The sequence below is a fragment of the Bos indicus genome, chromosome 1 (genome assembly GCF_029378745.1).
Source record: "Bos indicus isolate NIAB-ARS_2022 breed Sahiwal x Tharparkar chromosome 1, NIAB-ARS_B.indTharparkar_mat_pri_1.0, whole genome shotgun sequence".
Classification (NCBI taxonomy): domain Eukaryota; kingdom Metazoa; phylum Chordata; class Mammalia; order Artiodactyla; family Bovidae; genus Bos; species Bos indicus.
In genome coordinates, this window is record NC_091760.1 from 4,208,612 (window position 1) to 4,233,861 (window position 25,250).

Consider the following 25,250-nt stretch of genomic DNA (forward strand, 5'->3'; position numbering starts at 1 on the left):
GGAGTTTCAAAGTCTTTCTGGATTGGGGTTCATTGTGTCCAGGTTTTGAGCGGGAAAGATGGCAGAAGAGAAATTGGATGTGGGGGCACCCACCCCAGCCTTGAGTGCCACCTCAGGGCAGCAGCTGCTGGGAGCCCAGCCCTTGGCTGAGGTGGCTCGCTCCCCCCATGGGCGGGTGGTCAGGACAAAGGCAGAGGTGAAGCTCCTGCAAACACCTTCACCAGCGTCTTATCAGCCACCACCAGCTTTACTGAAGATGCTTGGAACGTCAGACACTACGCTAAGAGCATGACCCCTGATGAGGCAAATCCTGTTATCCCCTCTTCCAGAGGTGCCTGCAGTAGCTAAATATACCCAGACAATTCAAAAAGATGCATGCACCACTGTGTTCACAGCAGTACTATTCACAACAGCCTAGGCCTGGAAACACCCTAAACGTCTGTTGACAGACGAGTGCATACAGAAGATGTGGCTACATACACATGAGGGACACTACACAGCTGTGAAAAGAGAAGGCCACTGGCAGCAACACGGATGCAACTAGAGACTCTCATCCTAAGTGAAGCGAGCCAGAAAGAGAAAGACAAGTACCACAGGATGTCACTTATATGTGGAACCCAAAACAGGGCACAAGTGAACCTATGTACAAAACAGAAAGAGACTCACAGAGAACACACTTGTGGTTACCAAGGGGAAGGGGGAGGCGGAGGGATGGAGTGGGACTTGGGGGTTGGAAGATGCAAACTGTTACATGCAGGATGGATGAACAAGGGCCTACCGTTGAACACAGGGAACTATATTCAATATCCTGTGATAAACCATAGTAGAAAAGAACAGTCAAAAATAGGGATGTATACACATGTATCGGAGAAGGCAATGGCACCCCACTCCAGTACTCTTGCCTGGAAAACCCCATGGATGGAGGAGCCTGGTGGGCTGCAGTCCATGGGGTCGCTAAGAGTCGGGCACGACTGAGCGACTTCACTTTCACTTTTCACTTTCATGCATTGGAGAAGGAAATGGCAACCCACTCCAGTGTTCTTGCCTGGAGAATCCCAGGGACGGGGGAGCCTGGTGGGCTGCCGTCTATGGGGTCCACAGAGTCGGACACGACTGAAGCGGCCTAGCAGCAGCACACATGTATAACAGAGTCACTTGGCTGTACAGTAGACATGGGCACAACACTGTAAATCAACTATACTTCATTTTTTTTTTTTTAAAGAATTCACCCAGGAGCCTGACAGCAACTCAGATTTTTGCAGCCCTCCCTGAAAGTCAATGTGTTCTTAACCCTTGACTCCACACTGCCCTCTGGAAGATGGAGCAGGGCCAGGCTTGTTCTGGTGGCAGAGAGAAAGGCTAGGCACAGTGACTGCTGGGGCAGGGACCACACTGTAGTCCAGGGCCTCCAGGATGCTACAGAGGAGACCATGAGCAGGATGCTATGAAGGGCGGAGCGGAGGGCGGGGCATCCGCTCCTGGTCAAGGCCAAGAGCAATTCTCCACGGCCTCCCTCTCCCTCTTTCTATCAAACACCAACAGGCCCTCTGCTCTACAGCAAAGAAGAATGAACTTTCACCATCCCCAGCCTCTCCCCAAGCAATAAACAGCCTGTCCCAAAAAGTCTGGCAGAATTCCATCCCAAAGTCTGGCTCCATTCTATCTGTTTTTACGAGCAAACTCATCAGTTCTACCTGGTAACACCTTAAACAGGAAAATGGAAATCAAATGCACTTTTGTGATACATTGTAAAACAATATTTGGAAGAAAAAATAAAACTGGAGTTACCTCGCCCTCCACCGCTCACAACCCCAACATTGCCCCCCTTTTTTTAGGACAGTGAGTACATCTTCCTTTGGGCTACCCTGCATTTCCTGCTCTCAGAGGGCTCCTGCCGGCAGCCTCCTGGGTTCATCTCAGCTCCTTTCTAACTCTCTGTGGCTTCTCAAAGATAAAAGGATCAAGATGCAAACTTTCAGGGGGGCCAGTATCACCACCCAGACAGAGTTCATGAACCAAAGGATGTCCAAGATGTGAGAGTTCTCTGTAGGACGAGATCAAGGTTGGCTCTAGAAATCTCTCCTGCAACCCACAAAGGGATCTTTGGCAACGAGCAGAGCTGACTCACTGGACAAGCCCCTGATGCTGGGAAAGATGGAGGGCAGGAGAAGCGGGCAACAGAGGATGAGATGGTTGGATGGCACCATCAACTCAATGGACATGAGTCTGAGCAAACTCTGGGAGATAGTGAACAAGGAACTGTGCTGCAGTTCATGGGGTCACAAAGAATCAGACACGACTGAGCTCCTGAACAACAACGAGAAAGCCCACGATGGGGACAGAAGAAAGGGGACGTGGATTTAGGACTAGAGTCTGGGGAACCTTACTCACATCGCCCTGTCGATCCTGCACCTTGGTGTCGTTCAGTCGCTCAGTTGTGTCCAACTCTTTGCAACTCCATGGACTGCAGCATGCCAGGCTTCCGTGTCCTTCAACATGTCCTGGAGTTTGCTCAAACTCATGTCCATTGAGTCAGTGATGCCATCGAACCATCTCATCCCCTGTAGTCCCCTTCTCCTCCTGCCCTCAATCTTTTGCAGCGTGGTACTTCCTCCAAACTACCCCCATCCTCTCCCCCACCCCCAGAGCATTCTTCTCAGCCTGAAAGAACAGATGACTTCATAGTGATGGGTTTCTAGGGAGATGCCAAGAGTTTACTGCCCATCTGCTCCTTGGGGGTGGGGGACAATGCCCTGGATCTGTCCTGGTGACCCCTCAGGAAACTGACTTGTTTACAAGCAGCCATCTTCATGTCTTCCAAGCAGAGATTCATAAATGCAACCGATTTTCCAATTCTACCATTTTCATTTGCATGGCCTATTTTCTCCAAAAGAGATTTCCCAGGGAGAAGGATGCTAAATTGCCTTATGTAACAGAAACAGATCTTCAGAAGGACTAATTATGTTCCCCCTTCAACATGCTTGCACCCACTCCCGCACACCCCACCTAGCAACGCTGGCCGCCTGCAGGCCTCTTCAGTCTCCCTCTGATTCTCATGGGTGGGCAGTGTGCCCCTCATCCGCATGTGCCTAAGGGCGGGTGGTGGAGCTGAAGCTTCAGGGGTCTTCTCTGCCCCCTCATGCTCAGTCCATACCCTCCAAGGCGGATCCAGGAGGAAGCCAGAGGCCCCAGATGCAAGCAAACCCCATACAAAACAGCCTCTTCTCTTTAAACCATTTTCCAACCACCACACATGTGCATGGATGTTTTTCAAAAAAACTGGATGCCTTGAATATGCAGACCCAGACTTCCCTGGTGGTTCAGTGGTAAAGAATCCACCTGCCAATGCAGGAGATGTAGGAGATGTGGGTTCAATCCCTGGGTTAGGAAGATCCTAACCTGGATGAGATGGTTGGATGGCATCACTGACTTAATGGACGTGGGTTTGGGTAAACTCCAGGAATTGGTGATGGACAGGGAGGCCTGGTGTGCTGCAGTCCATGGGGTCGCAAAGAGTTGGACATGACTGAGCGACTGAACTGAACTGAACCTGGAGGAGGACGTGGCAACCCACTCCAGTATTCTTGCCTGGAGAATCCCCACAGACAAAGGAGCCTGGCAGGCTAGAGTCCACGGGGTTGCAAAGAGTCAGACACGACATAGCGACTGAGCACAGGCCCAAGCCCGTTACATAAGGGAAGCCACAGAATCCTGATTCTGCCATAGGAAATAAACAAATGAGTATAAAAAGGGCTTGGTCCATAAATTAGGCCACTGAACCAGGAAGCTGTGGACTGTTCTAAACCCCACTTCTTTACAGGTAGAAACACAAATGCACAGCCAAGTTTGTTGTTATAGCAAGATGAATTTTAAAAAAGTCAACTACACAGGTGGCTCTAGTGGTAAAGAACATGCCTGCCAATACAGGAGACATACATGGGCTTGATCCCTGGGTTGAGAAGATTCCCTGGAAGAGGGCATGGCAACCACTCCAGTACCTGGAGAATCCCATGGACAGAGAAGCCTGGTGGGCTACAGTTCATAGGGTCAAAGAGTCAGACATGACTGAGTGACTTAGCACACACACAGAGAAAGCTGATCTGATCTGAGGGGATTCTGACAAATCCACTTATAATAGGATTCTGCATGTCTGAATTCAGGACAGGATGAGGGGTGTGCAGACTCCAGAGCTCTGGGCAGGGATTCCCTAATCTTCAGGGTCATATGCAATGGTGACTTTCATGTGTCAAGTTGGCTAGGCCAGGGCACCCAGTGTCTGGTCAAACACCAGTCTACAGTTTGTGGTGAAGGTTTGTGTTAGATAAGAATGACATTTAAATCGCTAGGCTTTTGAGTAAAGCAACTTGTCTTCCACAATCTGGGTGGGTCTTGGGCAATCAGTTGAAGGGCTTAAGAGAAGATGTTTGGCGGAAACCTACACAATAGTGTAAAGCAAATATCCTTCGATTAAAAATAAATTTAATTTAAAAATGAGAGAGAGAAGACTGAAGTGTCCTGGTTTCCTTCTTTTGAAGGAATTCTGCCTCCAGAAGACTTGGGACTGGAGCTGAAACATAAACTCTTCCCTGGGTGTCCATGCATCACACACACACACACACACACACACACTATTGATTCCGTTTTTCTGGAGGACTCTGTCTAATCCATCAGAACCTCCCCCAATTTCTTACCTGCACAGCATGAAATTCAAGGTCTCTTGTCCAGGTGTCCAGGGAGGCCTGCAAAAAACCCAGCATTTTTCAACAATTCAAGAAGCTACACTTGTTTATTCCCTAAACTCACCCCTTCCCACCTGCAGCTCTGGTTGAGGGTTACCCATTTCAGTGTTTGCAGACAAGAAACCAAACTGCCCCAGAAGCCGGCGGCAGATGTCCTAATGCCTGCCCTGGAGAGATCTTCTAGGTAAGGTTTATATTGAAGTCTAGGACACATGATGGAGGGGTGCTCTGATGATGAGTAAGGCGTCGACTCGGTTTTCTCAGTCAACAAAAGCACGCATGAAAACGGCGCCCAGATCAAGAAACAAAACCCAGCCAACACCCAGAAGTCCCTCGTTCCCACATTCTCTTCCTGTCCCCAAAGGTAACCACCGTTCTGATTTACCACAGCAGACACTTGATTCTAAACTTGATTGTTAAAATTTGTGCAGGACTTCCCTGGTGGTCCAGTGGATAAGAATCTGCCTGCCAGTGCAGGAGACACGGGCTCAATCCCTGATCTGGAAAGATTCCACGTGGCTTGGAGTGACTGAGCCCATGGGCCACAACTATTGAAGTCTGTGAGATCTCAGGTCCGTGAACCATAACAACTAGAGCCTGTGCTCAACAGCACGAGAAGCCACTGCGGTGAGAAGCCCACAAACCACAGTGAAGAGCAGCCCCTGCTCATCGCAACTAGAGAAAGCCTGGGCACGATAACCAGAACCCACGGTAGCCAAAAGTAACATAAATTTTAAGTTTTCTTTCAATTTGACCAGATTTTGAAATGACACAAAGAAAATACTGTAATATTTTACCTTTAAACTTATAGTTCCCATTATGCATTTAATTACGATGGCGGTGGTGGCTTAGTTGCTCAGTCGTGTCCAGCTCTTTGTGACCCCATGGACTGCAGCCTGCCAGGCTCCTCTGTTCATGGAATTTCCGAGGCAAGAACACTGGAGTAGGTTGCCATTTCCTTCTCCACGGGATCTTCCCAACCCAGGGATGGAACCCACATCTCCTGCATCTCCTGCTGGGCAAGTGGGTTCTTTACCACTGAGTCACCTGGGAAGCCCGTATTTCTTCACATTCCTCCAAATTCAGATGTCGGAGTCCTAACCCCTAAACTTCAGAATGCAGCTTTACTTGAAGACACGGTCAGGACAGGCGCGTCCCGTCCCATCCCCTCTGAAGCCGGGCGGGAGGTACAGGGGGGAGTGTGAAAGCTCGCTCTCCTTGGCCTTTGAGATGGAACCTCTTCCTGGTGTTACCTTTTCAGAGGTGATCCAGTTAAGATTATCAGAGTGGGTTCTAGTGCAGTGTGACCGAATCCTTACAGAAAGGGGGTAACTGGTCATGGACCCACACACAGAATGCCACGTGAAGGTGAAGGCAGTGATCAGGGGGATGCTCCTACAAGCCCGTGAATACTGAAGACTGCTGGCATCCACCAGGAGCTAGGAGGCATGAAAGATTCTCCCTCACCATCCTCAGAGGGAATCATCTCTGAGAGGTGTCTGCAGACACCACGACCTTGACCTTCTGGACTCCCAAACCAGGAGACGACACATTTCTTTCGTCTAACCCAGCGGTCCTCAGGGGCACCAGGAGCTGGTTCCGTGGAAGACCATTTCTCCAGAGACTGGGGTGGGAGATAGTTTGGGGATGATTCAAGCGCATCACTTCTACTGCTCACTTCATTTCTATTATGATTACATCAGCCCCACCTCAGATCATCAGGCATTAGATTCTGGAGGTGGGGGACCCCTGGTTTAAGCCACTTGGTTTGTGGGACTTTGTGATGGGAGCCCTCGCAGACTCCTACAGTCCCTCTGCCACCATCTGCATGACTTAACTTCCAAAACTGCAGTGTTACTTAGATACCGCAGAAAAGCCCTCGTATTTCTAAGTGACATTTTGCTACATATCAGCATTATTTTTCAAGACTTGAACAACACTGGCTTCCGGCTCTCTGTGGTTTTACTGAGCCAGGTTACTAGTGATGACTGCCCTGCCACGACCCTCCATGGCGCCCCCGGCCCCCACCTCTCTGGACCTCTCTTTTAGGAAAAGGAGTCTCTGGGGCATTAGCCCAAGGTGGGACAAGGGTCTCCCTTTCCCCCAAGGTTAGACAAGGGTCTCCCTTTTCCAGACGTGATCTCTGCCTGCTACAGTAAGAAGACGGGGAGAAAGTGGCAAAGTCATACCATGACAGCACTAGAATCCTGAGAGGGAAGTGTTTTCTGCTTAGGTCAGCTCCTCTGTTTCCTAGGAGAAAAAGAACTGGGATCCAGAAGAAGAAAGAGGCCAACACTTGCCCTCAATGCCCAGACACGGCCCCAGAGCCACCCCCTAGCCCACTCGTGTACAACCTTGAACTTCACTCCGCTGTTCCTGTTCACACCACCCATCCCCTCTGCTTCTCCTCCTGACCAGCTGGGCTGAAGCCTACAGAGGCCCGGAGTGGGCTGTCCCTGGAGAATCTGGCCTCTTTCAGCCTTTCTCACCACTTTTTCTAGCTGGCCCCATTCCACTTTGCTAGGTTCCAACGGAGAGGAGCTGGGTCATCTAGCCAGAGCCTGTAATTTAATTAGCTCAAGTATCTCTGCGGTTTGGAGAAAACAAATGGAAACTAGAAAATTGAAATGCTGTTTCCCCATTAGCGTTTCTATTGAAACTCTAGCCATTAAATATTGCGACAAATGTTTTAAAACGCTTACCATGTATTTTCAGGCCAAATGCAATAAGCAGCTGAGAAAAATAATCTAGATGAAAAAAAAAAAGAGGCCCCTTTCACATTGTGGCTCTGATACTTTTGAGCACACAAGCAGTGTCGGGTACCAGGCAACCAAGGACATGGGCACCAGCCGAGAGGCTTAGAGGCCGCCTAGGACACACACTTAGGGGACGTGGCACACTTAAGTTTGCATTACTACCTGAGGCCCTAAAGAGTCAAACAAGAGGCAGGGGAGCCTAACGGCGACTTCTGTATCCCCTGAACCCCAGCCGAGGTGACCACCCCCCGTGCAAGTGACTGTAAGAGGTCCCTCCCATAGGGCATGGCCATCAAGGGATGGTAATTTGATTTGAATGCTGTCATGCAGGTGGTCCCCCTACTTTAACCAAGCTAGATGTCCCACTGGAATGTTCGACCTTCCCAAGACGCTGACCCAATTCCATTTTCTGAGACTCAGGCCAAGGTCCACTTGATTATTTCATTTCTTCGTTCAGCAAATATTTATTAAGCCTCTACTGTGAGCCAGGCATCCTGCAGGTTCTGGAGACACTGTGAGGAACAAAAGGGAAGCTGTCCCAGGGACCCTCCTGATGGTCCAGTGGTTAAGAGCCCAATGCAGGGGAACTCGGGTCTGACCCCGGTTGGGGAACTAAGATGCCACGTGCTGCAGGGCAACTAGGCGCTAAAACTAAGACCAAGAGCTGTCAGAGAAATCAGTAACGGGACGCCTGCCCTCCTCTTAGGGAAGTCACAGACCAGAGTGGGAGAGAGATGGGAGTCAAATCATCCCAGAACAAACAGAACCCCATCCAGGGCATCAGCCCCGGGAGGCAGGAGGTGTGTGACAGCCTGCACTGGAGAGATGCGACCCAAAGGCAGAGGTCAGAGAATAGCAGGGGTCCATGATGAAAGTGAAAGAGGAGAGGGAAAAAGTTGGCTTAAAGCTCAACATTCAGAAAACTAAGATCATGGCATCTGGTCCCATCACTTCATGGCAGATAGATGGGGAAACAGTGGAAAGAGTGTCAGATTTTATTTTGGGGGGCTCCAAAATCACTGCAGATGGTGACTACAGCCATGAAATTAAAAGATGCTTACTCCTTGGAAGGAAGTTATGACCAACCTAGATAGCATATTCAAAAGCAGAGAGATTACTCTACCAACAAAGGTCCATCTAGTCAAGGCTATGGTTTTTCCAGTAGTCATGTATGGATGTGAGAGTTGGACTGTGAAGAAAGCTGAGTGCCAAAGAATTGATGCTTTTGAACTGTGGTGTTGGAGAAGACTGTTGAGAGTCCCTTGGACTGCGAGGAGATCCAAGCAGTCCATTCTGAAGGAGATCAGTCCTGGGTATTCATTGGAAGGACTGATGCTGAAGCTGAAACTCCAATACTTTGGCCACCTCATGTGAAGAGCTGACTCACTGGAAAAGACCCTGATGCTGGGGGAGATTGGGGGCAGGAGGAGAAGGGGAAGACAGAGGATGAGATGGCTGGATGGCATCTCTGACTCGATGGGCATGAGTTTGAGTGAACTCTGGGAGTTGGTGATGGACAGAGAGGCCTGGCGTGCTGTGATTCATGGGGTCTCAAAGAGTCAGATACGACTGATCGACTGAACTGAACTGATGAGGACATGACCCTGCCATTGCATCTGAAGACAGAGATTAACTCAGCAGAGAGAGATCGGGAGAACATTCTGGAAGAGAACAGGATGTGTACAGCCCTGGAAACCAAGAGAGCACAGAAGTCTGAAGGCCCATGGGACTGAGCATGAAGCAAGAAGCAGGGGGATGTCCCTGGCGGTCCAGTGGTTAAGACCCTGCACTTCCAATGCAGGGGCCACGGGTTCTGTCTCTGGTTGGGGAACTAAGATCCCATGTGCCTCAGGGAGTGATCAAATGAAAATTAAAAATAATAATAATAATAATAAGGACAAGAAGCAGGGTGGTGGGGGTGGGAAAGGGTAGCTAAAAGATAAAGTTGGAGTTGCCGGCAGAAGCCAGTCCGATCTGGGACACGGTGGCCACGTCACAGTTCGTCTTCCATGGGGAAGAAGCCTTTGAAGGGTTCAAGCGGGGAAGCAATATGGTCTCATCTGAGTGTGAATAGCTCACTCTGGCCTGTGTGCGGACCACGTGTAGTCATGACTGCATTCATGCTGACCAAGAGGGGATAGTTAGGAGGCTGTGGCTGAGGTCCACGCAAGAGGTGATGGAGGCTGGACCAGGGCGGGAGGATGGGGCTGGGGAGCTCCAGGAGTCAAGCTGGCAGAACATGGTGTCAGACTGGCTCTTAGGGGTGAACTTGCCATGTGCATGCTCAGTCACTTGGTCACGTCCAACTCTTTGCAACCCCATGAACTGTGGCCCACCAGGCTCTTCAGTCCATGGGATTTTTTTTTTTAGGCAAGAATATTGGACTGGGTTGCCATTTCCTTCTCCAGGGGATTTTTCTCGACACAGGGATCGAACCTGCGTCTCCCTCATTTCAGGCAGATTTTTCATCCCTGAGCCACCTGGGAAGCTCTTGGCGGTGAGGGAAAGGAATAAAAAGGCCTCTGCCCAGTAATGAGGGTGAGGCTGCCATTTGGAGACAGAGAACAGGGGCAGGGTAGGAGGGCTGCTGTGGGATTGGTTCCTGTGTGCTGCGTTGGAGACCTACATTCCTGCAAGAGGAGATTTGGCAATTGGCCGGTGGGGTCTGGAGCTCGAGGGTGTCTGGCCCTTCACCGTCTCTGATCTTCCGCTCGCAACCCAAAAGCATGTGCTTCCCAGAACCAACCCACACAACCCACCCCACCAAAGGCTCATCTCCACCCTCACCATGCTGGAGCCTCACAGTCTCAGAGGAAGGGGGCCTGCAGTCCGGGGTCAGGGCTAGACCCCACCCGGGTTGCTCTGAATGCCCGTCCGTCCCCACCCTCCACTGTGCTTCCTTCCTCTGCCCTCCACCCTGACTCCTTCCCAACCCCGTGCATCCTTCAAGCAGAGGCGGTCATGTCCCCCCCCCATTCATCACCAGCATCATCCACGGAGAGATCTATGCTCACCGTCTTCACTCCCCCAAATCCAAGCAATCTCTTCTCTGCCCTTCCACTTCCTCCACGACAAGCAGCTGCTCAGCCGTCACCACGGGCCATTTTATACTTGACCTTTCCCATGTCCTCCCCAACATCCTTCCCTCCTGGGTCTCTGGCTGCCCGAGGACCTTCACTCGTTCCTGTCATCAGCATCTCCTCTTCTCCACCTGCTTGAATCGTGCCATCCCCCAGGCTCTGTCTAGAGTGATCAGCCTCCCCCCTCCCTAACCCAGCTGCCTACCCCAGCCCCGCCTCGATGCTCGGGGCGGCTTCATTCACACACGGCAGCTCAGCAACCCTGACACCTGTATCACTGCGTGGTCTGGGCCACGTCCCACTTGCTTTCTGCTGCCACGATGAAGCACAGCCCAGCGGGCTCCACATTCTATGGGAAATCCCTGAGCAGGCAAGGGAGCCCCCACTGGACAGAACAGTGAATGAGGGGTCCTGGGGTGGGGGACCCTCACCCTGTGCTCCAGGCCCTGGATCTGGAGATGCTAGCACGATCTCTTGACAAGCATGGATTTGGGGTTCGAATTTGGGATAATACGATACTAGTCTTTACTCTGAAACCAAAGAATCTTGGTATTTTCTCTCAGGTACGTCCTTGGTAGCATCAGGTCACCAGAGACAGCAGACTGGAAAGGTTCACTCCTGATCCTTTTTCCCGATCCTCACCTTCCTTACTTTCTTCTCCTGATGCCAAGTGTTACATACACATGTCTTTCAGCATCTCATTTTTATTTTTTGGTGATCTGACAGTAGATTCCAACTGTGACTCCATTGGGAATAATCCAGTGAGCTTTAAAAAATACTGATCCCCGGATTTGGGACTTCCCTGGCAGTCCAGTGGTTAGGACTCCGTGCTTCCACTGCAAGAAGCATGGGTTCAATTCTTGGTCAGGGAACTAAGATCCCTCACATGCTACACAGTGCAGCAAAAAAAAAACAAAACAGAAAACATCGACCCCCGCCCCACTCCTGCCCCCTGAGTTCCGATGGAAGCGGTCTGAGGTGTGGCCCAGGCATTCACAAGTTGAAATGCCCCCTGGGGATTCTACTATATGACCACAGCTGAGAACCACGGTCTGGAGACTGAACAACGGTGGCCCCGCTGTAAGCCGTTTCTTACAAAGAGAAAGTGTGAGTCGCTTCAGTTGTATCCAACTCTTTTCAACCCTAGGGACTGTAGCCCGCCAGGCTCCCCTGTCCGTGGTATTCTCTAGGCATGAATACTGGAGTATTCTAGCCTAGTAATTCTAGTAATCTAGCCATTCCCTTCTCCGGGGATCTTCCCCACCCAGGGACTGAACCCGGATTTCCAGCATTGCAGGCAGATTCTTTACCATCTGAGCCATCAAGGTAAGCCATTTCTTAAGGGCTCAGGAAAGCGAGTAAGTATTTGTCTCTGGCTACTTCCATGTCCCGTAACAACTGGCTTCCTTTCCAGTCCTCTTCCCATAAGGGAAATCCACTCTTCCTAAGAGGTCCCGGGTTTTGCTCTGGGGAGCCACTCACCTCATAGGGCTCCTTGGTGGGCCTGCACCTGTCTATCTGGTAGAGCTGGGTCTTGTAGCAGACGCTGTCCTGGAAGTCAGATTTCTACCGGAGAAGAAAAGAAAAAAAGCCTGGCTTAACTCTTGGAAAATAGGAATGTTTAACAAGCAGTCGTTAATTTTTAAGCCAGTGCTTGGCTGAGAAACGACAGAATGCGGTTGGCAGGGCACTTAAGAGCAGTGCAAAGACTACTCCGTGGGCAGCCCGCAGGAGCGTGGGGAGAGGCAGGACCCAGCTTCCTGGCTCTGCCAGAAAAGGGCTTGGTGGCCCTGGGCACGCCACTGCTCCTGCTGCACCTCCGCTCTTTCATCTGTGCCACGAAGGCCACGCTAAGACGTGAGCTCAGGGACCGAATATGTGAGCTGGGGAGGACACCTTAACTTTATGGAACTACTGAATGGGATGCAGGTCTTGCTTATTTAAAAACAGGCCTAAGAACTTCCCTAGTGGCGCAGTGGATAAGAATCCACCCGCCAATGCAGGGGACGTGGGTTCAATCCCCGGTCCAGGAAGATCCCACAAGCTGTGGAGCAACTAAACCCCTGCAACCACAGCTACTAAAGCTGTGCTCTAGAGCCCGTCCTCTGCAACAAGAGAACCACCACAATGAGAAGCCCGTGTACCTCAGCTAGAGAAAAGCTCGCGTGAAGCGACACGGACCCAGTGCAACCAAAAATAAATTAATTAACCTAAAAAATGAAATCAGGCCTAAAATGGATACATAACAAGGACCTACTATATAGCGCAGGGAACTAACTATATTTGATGTCTTATAAAAACTTACAATGGAAAATAATCTGAAAAAGAATATATATATATATACAGGTATAACTGGATCACTTTGCTGTGGACATGAAACTAACACAACACTGTATCAACCAGACTTCAAGTATAAAAAAACAGCCCTAGTTCCTGCTCCCCACCCCAAAAAAAAGTCACAGCAATTCATAATATAGCTTAAAGAAGAAGATATATAACCACACCTAAGATGGTGTAGGGGTACGATTTACGTACAGTCCTCTCTGGCGACAGCTGAAATTAAATGACTGATTAATGTATCAGTCAACAAATATTCCCGGAAGGCCTTTTCAGGCTCTCCAAATTAAAATCCATGCATCTAGGCTTTAGAAAGAAGAAGCAAGAATCAAGGGAGAAATGGCAATTAAAGTATAATATTTTACTTTTTAGTTCACTAGTTGCCCTTTCAAAATTATATATGGTTGTTAGTAATTGCTTAATGATATTAATAACTGGAATAGTGCCCTGGGTGCAATTAAATTAGCCTTGCATGGAAATTACTGAGTGGACTAGCTATAGTTATTTGTGGGCAATAAGTTCAGTTCAGTTCAGTTCAATTGCTCAGTCATGTCTGACTCTTTGCGACCCCATGAATCCCAGCACGCCAGGCCTCCCTGTCCATCACCAACTCCCAGAGTTCACTCAAATTCACATCCATAGAGTCGGTGATGCCACCTAGCCATCTCATCCTCTGTCATCCCCTTCTCCTCCTGCCTGCAATCCCTCCCAGCATCAGTCTTTTCCAATGAGTCAACTCTTCACACGAGGTGGCCAAAGTACTGGAGTTTCAGCTTTAGCATCATTCCTTCCAAAGAAATCCCAGGGCTGATCTTTAGAATGGACTGGTTGGATCTCCTTGCAGTCCAAGGGACTCTCAAGAGTCTTCTCCAACACCACAGTTCAAAAGCATCAATTCTTTGGCACTCAACTTTCTTCACAGTCCAACTCACACATCCATACATGACTACTGGAAAAACCATAGCCTTGACTAGATGGACCTTTGTTGGCAAAGTAATGTCTCTGCTTTTGAATATGCTATCTAGGTTGGTCATAACTTTCCTTCCAAGGAGTGTCTTTTAATTTCATGGCTGCAATCACCATCTGCAGTGATTTTGGAGCCCAGAAAAATAAAGTCTGACACTGTTTCCACTGTTTCCCCATCGATTTTCTATGAAGTGATGGGACCATTGTGGGGAATAATTCACTCTTAAAAGCAGTCACCCACCTAGACACTGGTTCTCAGACCATCTATGTCTTGTGATTTAAGGGTTAAGTGTGAAACAGACAATAAAATAAGAACCGTCCCCTGTTAGAACTATGTTAGTTTCCACCAGGAACTTCTCAGCAGTGTGTGTGTGTGTGTGTGTGTGCGCACGCACGTGCTCAGTCGCTCAGTCATGTACACTCTTTGCGCCTCCATAGACTGTAGCCCTCCAGGCTCCTCTGTCCATGGGATTTCCCAAGCAAGAATACCGCGGTGGGTTGCCATTTCCTACTCCAGCTTCTCAGTAGACAAAACCACAAAGCTTTGCACACTGCAACATTTGCAGCTCTGATGCTGAGTGATCACAGAAGATGGTAAGACACCTGGAGAAGGCAGGACACAGCCTAAGAGCTTCACACAAATGTCTCTTACTTGGGATGAGCCCCGTGATTGTTTAACCGGGTCTCTACAGAGGTAGATGCAAGAAACTATTTTTTAAAACAAAAGCCCCTCTGTCTTATCGATCAGTATTCGGAGAACTGATTCTGCTGAAAGAAGGAATCTGCTTGCTTGCTTAGGAAAGTAGCAGTGTCATCCTTTAAACATGTGGAATCATGAACTTTATTGGCAGTTTCCTGGAAACACTTTTTAAAACTCATATTTGAGTGGCATTCATCATTTCAAAAAGAAAATTGGTGTGTGACCCTCCTCTGTCCCTTTTACTTGAGAACTGCTTGTCTCTAGCATGGTGGTCTCTAAATGGTGTGACCTTGAGCCCATATGAGTGAAAAAGTTGTATCAACAATATGTGCATATTTATTTTATAAATTATAAGCATGTACTGTACTAATATATCATTATAATATATACATTATAAAATACTGTACATTATAAAATGTGCAATAAAATGGGGATTTAAAAGGATAAGGAATATATGGGACATGTGGTTTTTTTTTACAAAACCACTAGGGCTTCCCTGGTGGTCCAGTGGTTAAGAATCCACTTTGCAACACAGAAACACAGGCTCAATTCCTGTTCTGGGAGGATCCCACACGCCATAGGGCAACGAAGTCCATGCACCACAACTACTGAGCCCACGTGCTGCAACTCCCGAAGCCTGTGTGCCTAGAGCCCGAGCTCCACGAGAAGAGAAGCCGCCACAAAGAGAAGACCAGGCATCGAAACTAGAGAGCAGCCCATGCACAGCAACGCAGACTCAGGGCAGCCAAAAATGAACAAATAACAACTTTTTTAAAGAAATAAAAGAGAAATGAGAAATGGCTTCAAGTCTAACATGTCTTTTGAGTCCATCACCATAGGTGAACAGAGGACCTCTGTTCTCTGGGGTAAGAGAATTTCTTAATCCCTCCTATCACATAGTAAAACGATATAAATAATACATTATGGGTCAGGGGTCCAGTCTTTTTGACCTCCACTTCTCCTGTGGCGGCTTTCCTGTGACCACGGTATTGTTTCTGAAATCCAGCTGCATTTCTGCTCCCTTCCAAAGTTTCATTCCATCCCTGCTTCTACAGCATGTTTTTTTTTTTTCTCCCTCATAAAACACTGCTCTCATTTTTAACAGCCATTTACTATAATGTTTCTTCTCATCAAAGGAAAGTACCTCTTTCCTTTGAAAGTGAAAGTGTTAGTCACTCAGTCGTGTCTGATTCTTTGTGACCCCGTGGACTGCAGCCCTCCAAGTTCCTCTGTCCACAGAATTCTCTAGGCAAGAACACTGGAGTGGGTAGCCATTCCCTTCTCCAGGGGATCTTCCCAACCCAGGGATCAAACCTGGGTGTCCTGCACTGCAGGCGGGTTCTTTACATCTAAGCCACCACGGAAGCCCTATGTCTTTCCTTTGGTGGCTCACACAAAATAAAAAGTGCTTCTGTGGATAATTTCACATCGAAGCCAAATCTAGGAAATACCCTAAGCTGAATCAGCTTAGAAACACCTATCCTTCCATCGCATTGTTTAACAAACCTCCCATCAAGCTTCTTGATCTATTTAGCAATGTTTTCTAGACGTCTTCCAAATCTATTTGCTAACAAGAGACACAGTCTAACCATCTTGTCTTCTGGGCATCATTTTGGTCATTTCTACCTCACCAGGAGAATACCATTTCCCCGTCAGTGAATTTTCATCTTTAGCTCTAATTGGGCTATCACATAACTTTACGTATTTTTTTAAATTTTTATTGGAATACAGTTACTTTTCAATGTTCTGTTAGTTTCTGCTGTGTAGCAAAGTGACTCAGCCATGTGTATACACGTATTCCCTCTGTTTTTAGATTTCCATCCCATTTAGGTCACCACAGGGCACTGAGTAGAGTTCCCTGTGCTATATCTCATTAGTCATCTATTTTATACGCAGTATGTGTGCTCAGTCGCTCAGTCGTGTCTGACTCTGCGACCCCGTGGACTGCAGCCCTCCAGGCTCCTCTGTCCACAGGATTCTCCAGATAAGAATACTGGAGTGGGTTGTACTTTCCTTCTTCCAGGGGATCTTCCTGACACAGATATCAAACCCAGGTCTCCTGCACTGAAGGCAGTTTGTTTACCATCTGAGCCACCAGGGAAAATAGTGAATATATGTCAATCCCAATCTCCCATATCACATGACTTTAAGTAGCACTGAAAAACTCCAGAATTTCATCTTCATGTTTTGGATTCTGAATGTCTTCCTAACAGTGATGACCTCACACAGATCTCAAGGCACACACACACAGGGTGAAGACCGTGCTTCAAGACAGTGGGTGTGAAATCACACTTCAGATGGGCTTCCCAACAACTGCACATTTCTCTGCATGACTTCTTGTTAGATCTGGTCAGCCCTCACCATTCTGAGTAGGAGAAACAGCAGGAAAGATATGCAGAATCCCCACTGCCTCTGATCTAGCTTTCTTTGCAGATTTCTTTTTCAGCCATTGTTCATTTGGAAAGAGTTGATTTATGAAGGGCTTCCTTCATAAGTGAAATCAACCATTTCGCTAGTGGTAAAGAAGCCACCTGCCAATGCAGGAGACCTAAGAGACTTGGGTTTGATCCCTGAGTTGGGAAGATTTCCTCGAGTAGGAAACGGCAACCCACTCCAGCATTCTTGCCTGGAAAACTCCATGGACGGAGGAATCTGGCAGGCTATACAGTCCATGGGGTCGCAAAGAACCTGTCACGACTGAAGCAACTTAGCACACACAGCACGATTTAGTCAAAACCCTCGTAGCTCAGTCTGTGAAGAGTCTGCCTGCAATGCAGGAGACCTGGGTTCGATTCCTGGGTCAGGAAGATCCCCTGGAGCAGGAAATGGCAACCTACTCCAGTATCCTTGACCAGAGAATCCCATGGACAGAGAGAGCCTGGCAGACTACAGTCTATGGGGTCCCAAGAGTCAGGCACGACTGAGCAACTAAGCACACACACACAGATATGGAAGCATGTAAATTCCCTCACCTGGGCACTTATAAACTGCATACGCAGAAGGATATCTGTGACCAAAGCATGAGGGTACCAGGGTCCAGCACTGACCCCCAGCTGCACCTCCCTCACCTGTGACACAGGACGCCTGATGCCCAGACTAACTGAAGAAGCCGTGGTCGATTTCACTCTTGTTTTCTAGAGAAGTCAATGTGAAGAGTGGCTTTTTCATCTACCCTGCTTTAGAGGTGAATATTTGAGGGGCTCTGCTCCCCAGTTTTTATGATCACACAAGCCCCAGTACCCCTAAGTGGGGACCCCAAGGAGCCAAGAGAAACAGGAACAAAAAAGGCAACAAGAAGCTGAAGGGAAAAGAAGCTTGAGTCTCTCGCGAGTTGGCCCAGAGCTCAGCTCTGTGGGAGAATATTTTAAAAACATCTCAGATAAAAAGCACTCCCCGAGAAGCAGGTTTTGCTCCTCTTTTCTAACACATTCAGGAAACTCAACCTCACATGAGTTTCAATTAACAGCTCAGATCAAGTGTCGGCCACTGGGAAACACTTCGGGTGTCAGAGCTCTCTCTTTTTTTTTTTTTTCCATAGAGAGCAGAGAGAACCAGCACAGGGCCCCACTCACCCCTGACAAGTAGCGCTCAAGCTTCTTGTTTAGGAGGAAGTAGATGGCGAGGATGTGGCAGGCGCGGTTGGAGAGCACGGTGTTGATCACATCGCTGTTCTTGTAGCCCAGCTTCTCGGTCATGTGCAGCACCACGCTGGGGCTCAGGTCTTCCAGGGAAATCCTGCTCGACGGAGGGACAAAGAACCAGTCACTGAGAGGCTCTGGGGTCCCCTTAATGATGCTCACAAGCATGGCAGCACAGAAACCCCCTCCTACCCTCAAACACTCAAGGGCTCCCTCGTGGACAGTTAGTCCACTCATTCATTCACTTGACTTCTTATTATGAACCATTAACATACACAACAAAAGAAAGGGAATAGTCTAATTACCCTATATGTGCATGCTAAGTTGCTTTAGTCGTGGCTGACTGTGTGAGCCTACGGACTATAGCCTGCCAGGCTCCTCTGTCCATGGGATTCTCCAAGGAAAGAATACCAGAGTGGGGTGCCATGCCCTCCTCAAGGGGATCTTCCAGACCCAGGGATTGAACCCGTGTCTCTTGCATCTCCTGCACTGGCAGGTGGTTCTTTACCATTAGTGCCATCTGGGTATCACCCTATGTGTGTAGCCAATAAGACATTACTTTGTCAACAAAGGTCCGTCTAGTCATGGCTATGGTTTTTCCAGTAGTGATGTATGGATATGAGAGTTGGACTATAAAGAAAGCTGAGCGCAGAAGAATTGATGCTTTTGAACTGTGGTGTTGGAGAAGGCTCTTAAAAGTCCCTTGGACTGCAAGGAGATCCAACCAGTCCATCCTAAAGGAGATCAGTCCTGGGTGTTCATTGGAAGGAGTGGTGTGGAAGCTGAAACTCCAATGCTTTGGCTACCTGATGCGAAGAACTGACTCATTGGAAAAGACCCTGATGCTGGGAAAGACTGAGGGCAGGAGGAGAAGGGGATGACAGAGGAAGAGATGGTTGGATGGCCTCACCAACTCAATGGACATGGGTTTGGGTGAACTCTGGGAGTTGGTGATGGACAGGGAGGCCTGACATGCTGCGTCCGTGGCGTTGCAAAGAGTCAGACATGACTGAGAGACTGAACTGAACTGAACTGAGTGCCTGGTTGAACTAACTGTTAGCACTTTGCCTTTCTTTCTTTCTTTCTCCCTTTCTTTTTTCCTTTCCTTTCTCCTGTCCTTCCTTCTTCCCTTCGCTTCCCTCTTTCTTCCTTTACTAAAGTATTTCAAATCACAAACTTTTTTTTTTTCCTAAACACCTCAGGATGCATCTTTAAAAACCAATGACACCTCCTGCAAGATCATAATACCTTCAAAACATCCCCAAAATTTTAGAAATCTCTTAATATTCTCTGATATCTAGACTGTATTCCAATTTCCCTATTCATCCCAAATTTCTTTACAATCTGACATTTTTTTTCCTTAAAATGTATTTATTGAACTGGGTAGAGCCCATGTAGTTTGGGTGGATGTTGGGTTGGGAAAGAAGGGTATTCAGGAGCCAGACCAGACCATGTTTAAAGGAACAATGTGAGCTCTCAAGTTCACAAAGAGGGGATTTGGGATGCAGCTGTGAAGTTGGATGCTCTCAGAGGCCAGGTTAAAGCTTCTACACAGGAGTGATACGAAGATAAACTCCCTTGGGATAGAATGCCCCAAAATGAATGCCAGGTGTGTATATATCTACTTATTTGCTCATTCAAGTCCCTGCTTCATGGAGTTTACATGGCAGTGGGGAAGAGAGAAAATAAATCCATTTATTCTTCACGACAGTCTTACAAAGGGTAGCAGAGCTTCCCTGATGGCTCAGTGGTAAAGAAACCACCTGCCAATGCAGGAGACGTGGGTTCAGTCCTTGGGTTAGGGAGATCTCCTGGAGAAGGAAATGACAACCCACTCCAGTATCCTTGCCTGGAAAATCCCATGGACAGAGGAGCCTGGCGGGCTACAGTCCATGGGGTCACAAAAGAGTTGGTCATGACTTAGCAACTAAACAACAACAACAAACCATTATTATCCCCATTTAACAGATGAAGAAACTGAGGCCCACAGCAGGAAAGTAACTTGTCCAGGCACACAATGGCAAGAAGTAGCAGCTATGTAGAACATGAAAGCAGGAGAAGGGCATAGGGAGTACATGTGTTGGTAGTGGAGGTGTGTCATCAGATACAACATTTTACATTCCTGAAGAGAGAGGCAAGGACAATACTCTGTGAGCAGAAAGCAAGCACATCTGGCTAGAAAGCTCTGTAGCCCTGCCAGAGTCTGGAGACATTTTTGGTGGGACCTCAGAACCATAACTGGAGAGGGCAATGGCACCCCACTCCAGTACTCTTGCCTGGAAAATCCCATGGACAGAGGAGCCTGGTAGGCTGCAGTCCATGGGGTCTCAAAGAGTCGGACATGACTGAGTGACTTCACTTTCATTTTTCACTTTCATGCATTGGAGAAGGAAATGGCAACCCACTCTAGTGTTCTTGCCTGGAGAATCCCAGGGACGGGGGAGCCTGGTGGGCTGCCGTCTTTGGGGTCACACAGAGTTGGACACGATTGAAGCGACTTAGCAGCAGCAGCAGCAGAACCATAACACTAGGAAAAACCACAGGGTACAACCCTATAGTGGTGCAGAAGAAGAGACCAACTTGCCAAGCTCACAAAGGCAGCCAGGGCAGACCTGGGTCTGTTGGCTGTTGTAACTAGGTCAGCTCTCCCTCTTCTAGGTCTGGCTAAGTGCCACCCAAAGAAAAGGTGCCCGAGAAACTACAAAATCTGCCTTCCTCACTCCTGTTGGCTACAAAAATTGCAAATTCTAGAAACAGTTTGGAGTAGGCTTGCTATGATTAATGGTTAAAAATAATAACATCTGTTTTAAAAGGATACGATTACTTGAATGTTGCCAAAGCACTTAACACAGAGAACACAACTGTTTGAAACCACCTGGTAACATCCATGTGCCCCTGGCCGTGCCCTTGATCAGTGAAACCACGCCTACTTGACCCCACTCCTGGCCAATGAGATCACTGCCCTTTTATGTTGGCCAATCAGACCACAGCCTCATGGCCACTCCTTCAGCCAATCAGATCATGATTTTTGTGACTCCACCCCAGCCAATCATCCATGGCTGCCGTTTGGATAGCTCCACTCTCTACCTGGAGCAGGTCCTGGAAGGGAGTGTGCTCTGGGTGTGAGATGCCACCAGGGTGGGGCTGGAGGCAGAGGTGAGAGGAGAAAAGTGAGCAGTCTCTGCCCTTCCTACCCACTGTCTTCAAAAACAGGTGAGCTCTGCCAAATGTAGACTGGCTCTTGACTAACAGCAATATTTTGAACGCTTTCAACATGCAATGTATATATTGAGTGCCTGAAGAATCCCATGGACAGAGTAGCCTGCTAGGCTATATAGTCCATGGGGTGGCAAATAGTCGGACATGACTTAGCAACTAAACCACCACCAACCATACTTGTATCAGTTGTTGAATTTGTATTACCTCTCCAAGTTTCGATGATATAAACAATATTTAAAAAGTGTTCTAGAATACGAGGTACAATTTTGAGTCAATATGTATTAAAGTCAATTTCATTCCAGTGTGGTCTAATTCTGTCCTTTGTTACCAATGATCTGCTTTCCCTCCCACCCATCTCCAGGTGGAGAGACAGTCCCAGGCAGGGTGATGGAGGAGGCCGCCAAGGTCTGTTCTAGAAAAAAATGTCTGCTGCCAGAACAGAGAGGTGAGCCTGGTATACAGCAGACATCTGTAAGTGACTGGCGTGAACTTATTATAAAAAGTTTCCTTTTAAAGATATTTTCTTCTTGCCTCTTGCAGGTCAACTCAGAGGCTTGAAGGAATTAACAGAAGGCTTTACAGAACAGTGATAGAAAACATGAGACCTTTATTTTCTCTCTTTCCCAACAGTAAAACACTGACAACATCTAAAATAATTAAATCTGGGGCTACATATGTTGAGAAGCTATAAAATAGACTTCAAAGAGAAAATACTCCTTTCTCCAGTTGCATGTTCTTATTTTGTTTATCTGTGTCCTGGTAAAATCAGAAAAATAATTATCAAGGGCACTTTTTTTTTTTTTGCATTCTATCTTTTTCAAAATAAAGACTAAGGAAGACGTGTCTTTTCTAATAGTTTAGATTTCTGGTTTCATTACTTTAAAAATTGGACATTGGTTTGCCTCGAAAAATTGGACATTGATTTGCCTCATTAAATGAGTAATGAGCCTTACCTAAAGAGAAGGCATTGAGCTGCTGCTTTCCTTCATATGCAAGTTCTCAATCATTTTTACAATCTACCCAACTAGATCTTAAACAGCCTTTATGCCTCTGACCAAGTCCAGATGTAAAAAGGACCAAACTGGCAGAGCTAGTACAGGTACCTAGAATTTAAGATTTAATCTACAAAAGGCTGTTTATAACCCATGGAGAAGCGACAAAATGAGCAGGGCATGAATCTCTGAATGAAGATGCAACCGGCAAGGAGGGAGGGCTGTATCTCTAATAGCTGCTTCACGCCCTTCAACACCTGCTGCACTGAGGGGGTTGAGTCTGCTCATTTAGGTGGTGATTACATTAGGTTAATGACTCATTTGGCCGCCACCGGTGCCTGCTCCCTTACAGAGAGCAGAGCTGTGTACTGCTAGGCAGCGCGAGCCTGGTAATGAGGCTCGGCCCCTTGGCTTCGCTTTCCATCTCACGTCGGGCTAATATTTCTGGTGTCTATTTCTGGTACTAGCCCACATCGAGCCAACACTGGAAACCAGCAGTCTGTTTCCAGGTTCCCTTGGTAACCCAAGTCCCCTAGACTTTGTTTAAATTACCTCTCATGAGTCAAAGGCTAGAATTCTAGATAGCGGCTCTCTCTGGCCAAGGCAAGTGTCAATGGGGCCCAGGAGCCAGGTTGCAGGTCCCAGCACTGTCCACCCACGCCCTCGGAAGCCCCTCAGAGCCTCCTCCCCAGGACAGAGCTCTTGTTTGGAGAAGCTGGTGCTGCAGCTTTCATAGGGCTCGGGGCCTGTTTCCAGACCATCCTGGGCGGACGTCACCCCCTTCCCTGCCCTGTTACTGCTCTATGCGTCCCCCTTCTTCAGTGGCTCCTGCATCGAGGTCTGAAGGAAGAGGACTCTAGGTTGGTCTCAGTCCTGGAAGGTATTTGACCCCTGGGGTTTTCACGTTTGCTCTAAAGTCACCAAAGGGTGGGAGGCTTCGCTGGTGGTCCAGTGGTTGGGGCTACGCCTTCCAAGGCAGGGGGTGCAGGTTCCATCCCTGGTCAAGGAGCTGGGATCCCACATGACTCAGCCAAAAAAACCCCAAAACACAGCACAGAAGCAGTATTGTAGCAAATTCATTAAAGACTTTAAAAAACAATGGTCCACATTAAAAAAAAAATCTTAAAAAATTTTTTTTACAAAATAAAGTCACCAAGGAGGGGGTCCTTATTCCCCTAACTCAGACTAGTGAGCAGTATGTCAAACGAGTAGGGGAGAAGTGCAAGGAAGTATCTTCCTGTGTGACTCTTTGCCACCCCATGTCGCCCTCCAGGCTCCTCTGTCCCTGGGGTTCTCCAGGAAAGAATTCTGGAGTGGGTAGCCATTCCCTTCTCCAGGGGATCTTCCTGACCCAGGGATCAAATCCAGGTCTCTGGCCTTGCAGACGGATTCTTGACTGTCTGAGCCACCAGGGAAGCCCAGGATTTTCCTGTGCTTGTTTACAAGTCTGTAGTCGATACCCCCACTCGGGGACACGTGGCCCATCACAAGGTGTCCCTCAGTGTTTCCATACTGTGGGCTCCTGCCTGGAAGCTTCCTCATGGACTCCTTCTCGAGCAAGCGGCACAGGGAAACTCGGGCTGAAGCCTTTCCCGCCTTTCTTCCTGCCCCCAACATTTCAGAGCAGGGACTCAGGGCTGAAACAAACATCAGAGCAAAGAGGTGGCAGAAGAGGAGCCTGTGGGTCATTTTGAAGGAACGGGGGCAATTCCACTGGATTCCAACCGATGCTGGCAGGACAGCTCTTGAGTGGAACACACACACACACTCATACACACACTCAGATACACTCACAGACACTCCAGCAGACACACATACACACTCCCATACCCTCACACACAACACAGATTCACACACTGAAACATATACACAAACATCCACAACCCACAACCAGGCATACTCAGACACACACACACTCAAACAGATACACAGACACTCCAACAGACACACATACACACTCACATACCCTCACATACTCAAACACAGATTCACATACTGAAACACATACACTCATACACAGACACCCACAAACAGGCATACTCAGACACACACACACTCAAACAGTTACACTCACAGACACTCCAGCAGACACACATATACACTCACATACCCTCACACACTCAACACAGATTCACATACTGAAACACATACACTCACACACACAGGCATACTCAGACACACACACACACTCACTCACTCAGGCCTTAGCTCGTCTAAACAGTCCCTCTGTGTGAATTAGAAAGAGGTGCCACTCAAGAGAGACAGAGGCCTTCAGCAGCAGGTTTGAGGAGGGGAGAGTAGCCTGGACTTCAGCCCCCACGTACCCTCTGGCAGGGCCCCCTGAAGGGTGCGCTCTGCACGACCACGTGGGATGGCCCCACCTATACTTCTCCTGGTGCACGGAGGGGAGCCCCACGTGCGGACTTGTGGGTGCAGAGGGGCAGGGCAGCCAAGAGAAGATGTGGCCTTCCCTTGAGTCACATAGAGCATCCTGTCCACAACTATTCAGGGCTTTTAAGACAGGCCCCATGTCGCCTGAGGAGGGGTCCCTCTGCGTGCACTGAGTACCTGTTGGGATAGGTGATGTTACACGGCACTTTGCCCACGTAATTCTCATTCAGCCAGCGATTCGCCAGCGCCTGCTGAATGTTGGGCCTCTTCACAGGATCTGGTTCCAGGAGAGAACGCAGGAAGTTCACGGCTCCTGTGAAGACATTGGGCAAGTGTCACATCTGTTACAGGCTGAAGGCAGACCAAGGCAGGTGACCCACCACACCTCCCAGGCCACTGCTCATCTATTTTCTGGATCTTGGGGGGCCACCC

The 25,250-nt window shown here is 48.4% G+C and overlaps 1 protein-coding gene and 1 long non-coding RNA gene across 2 annotated transcripts in view; one reads left to right on the forward strand and one right to left on the reverse strand.

Annotated features, from left to right (window-relative positions):
- The window catches only part of HUNK (hormonally up-regulated Neu-associated kinase), a 131,016-nt gene that overhangs the window by 9,418 nt on the left and 96,348 nt on the right, over window positions 1–25,250 (reverse strand). The window contains exons 6-9 of the mRNA XM_070785786.1: window positions 24,996–25,131; window positions 18,151–18,313; window positions 12,058–12,141; window positions 4,692–4,739 (exon numbers count right to left, since the gene is read on the reverse strand). Of these exons, the coding sequence (XP_070641887.1) occupies window positions 4,692–4,739; window positions 12,058–12,141; window positions 18,151–18,313; window positions 24,996–25,131 (431 nt within the window). The remainder of the gene's footprint in view (window positions 1–4,691; window positions 4,740–12,057; window positions 12,142–18,150; window positions 18,314–24,995; window positions 25,132–25,250) is intronic.
- LOC139182139 (uncharacterized) lies at window positions 21,266–22,211 on the forward strand. The gene is made up of 3 exons (XR_011565703.1): window positions 21,266–21,429; window positions 21,797–21,880; window positions 21,976–22,211. It is a non-coding gene; the product is annotated as an uncharacterized lncRNA (long non-coding RNA).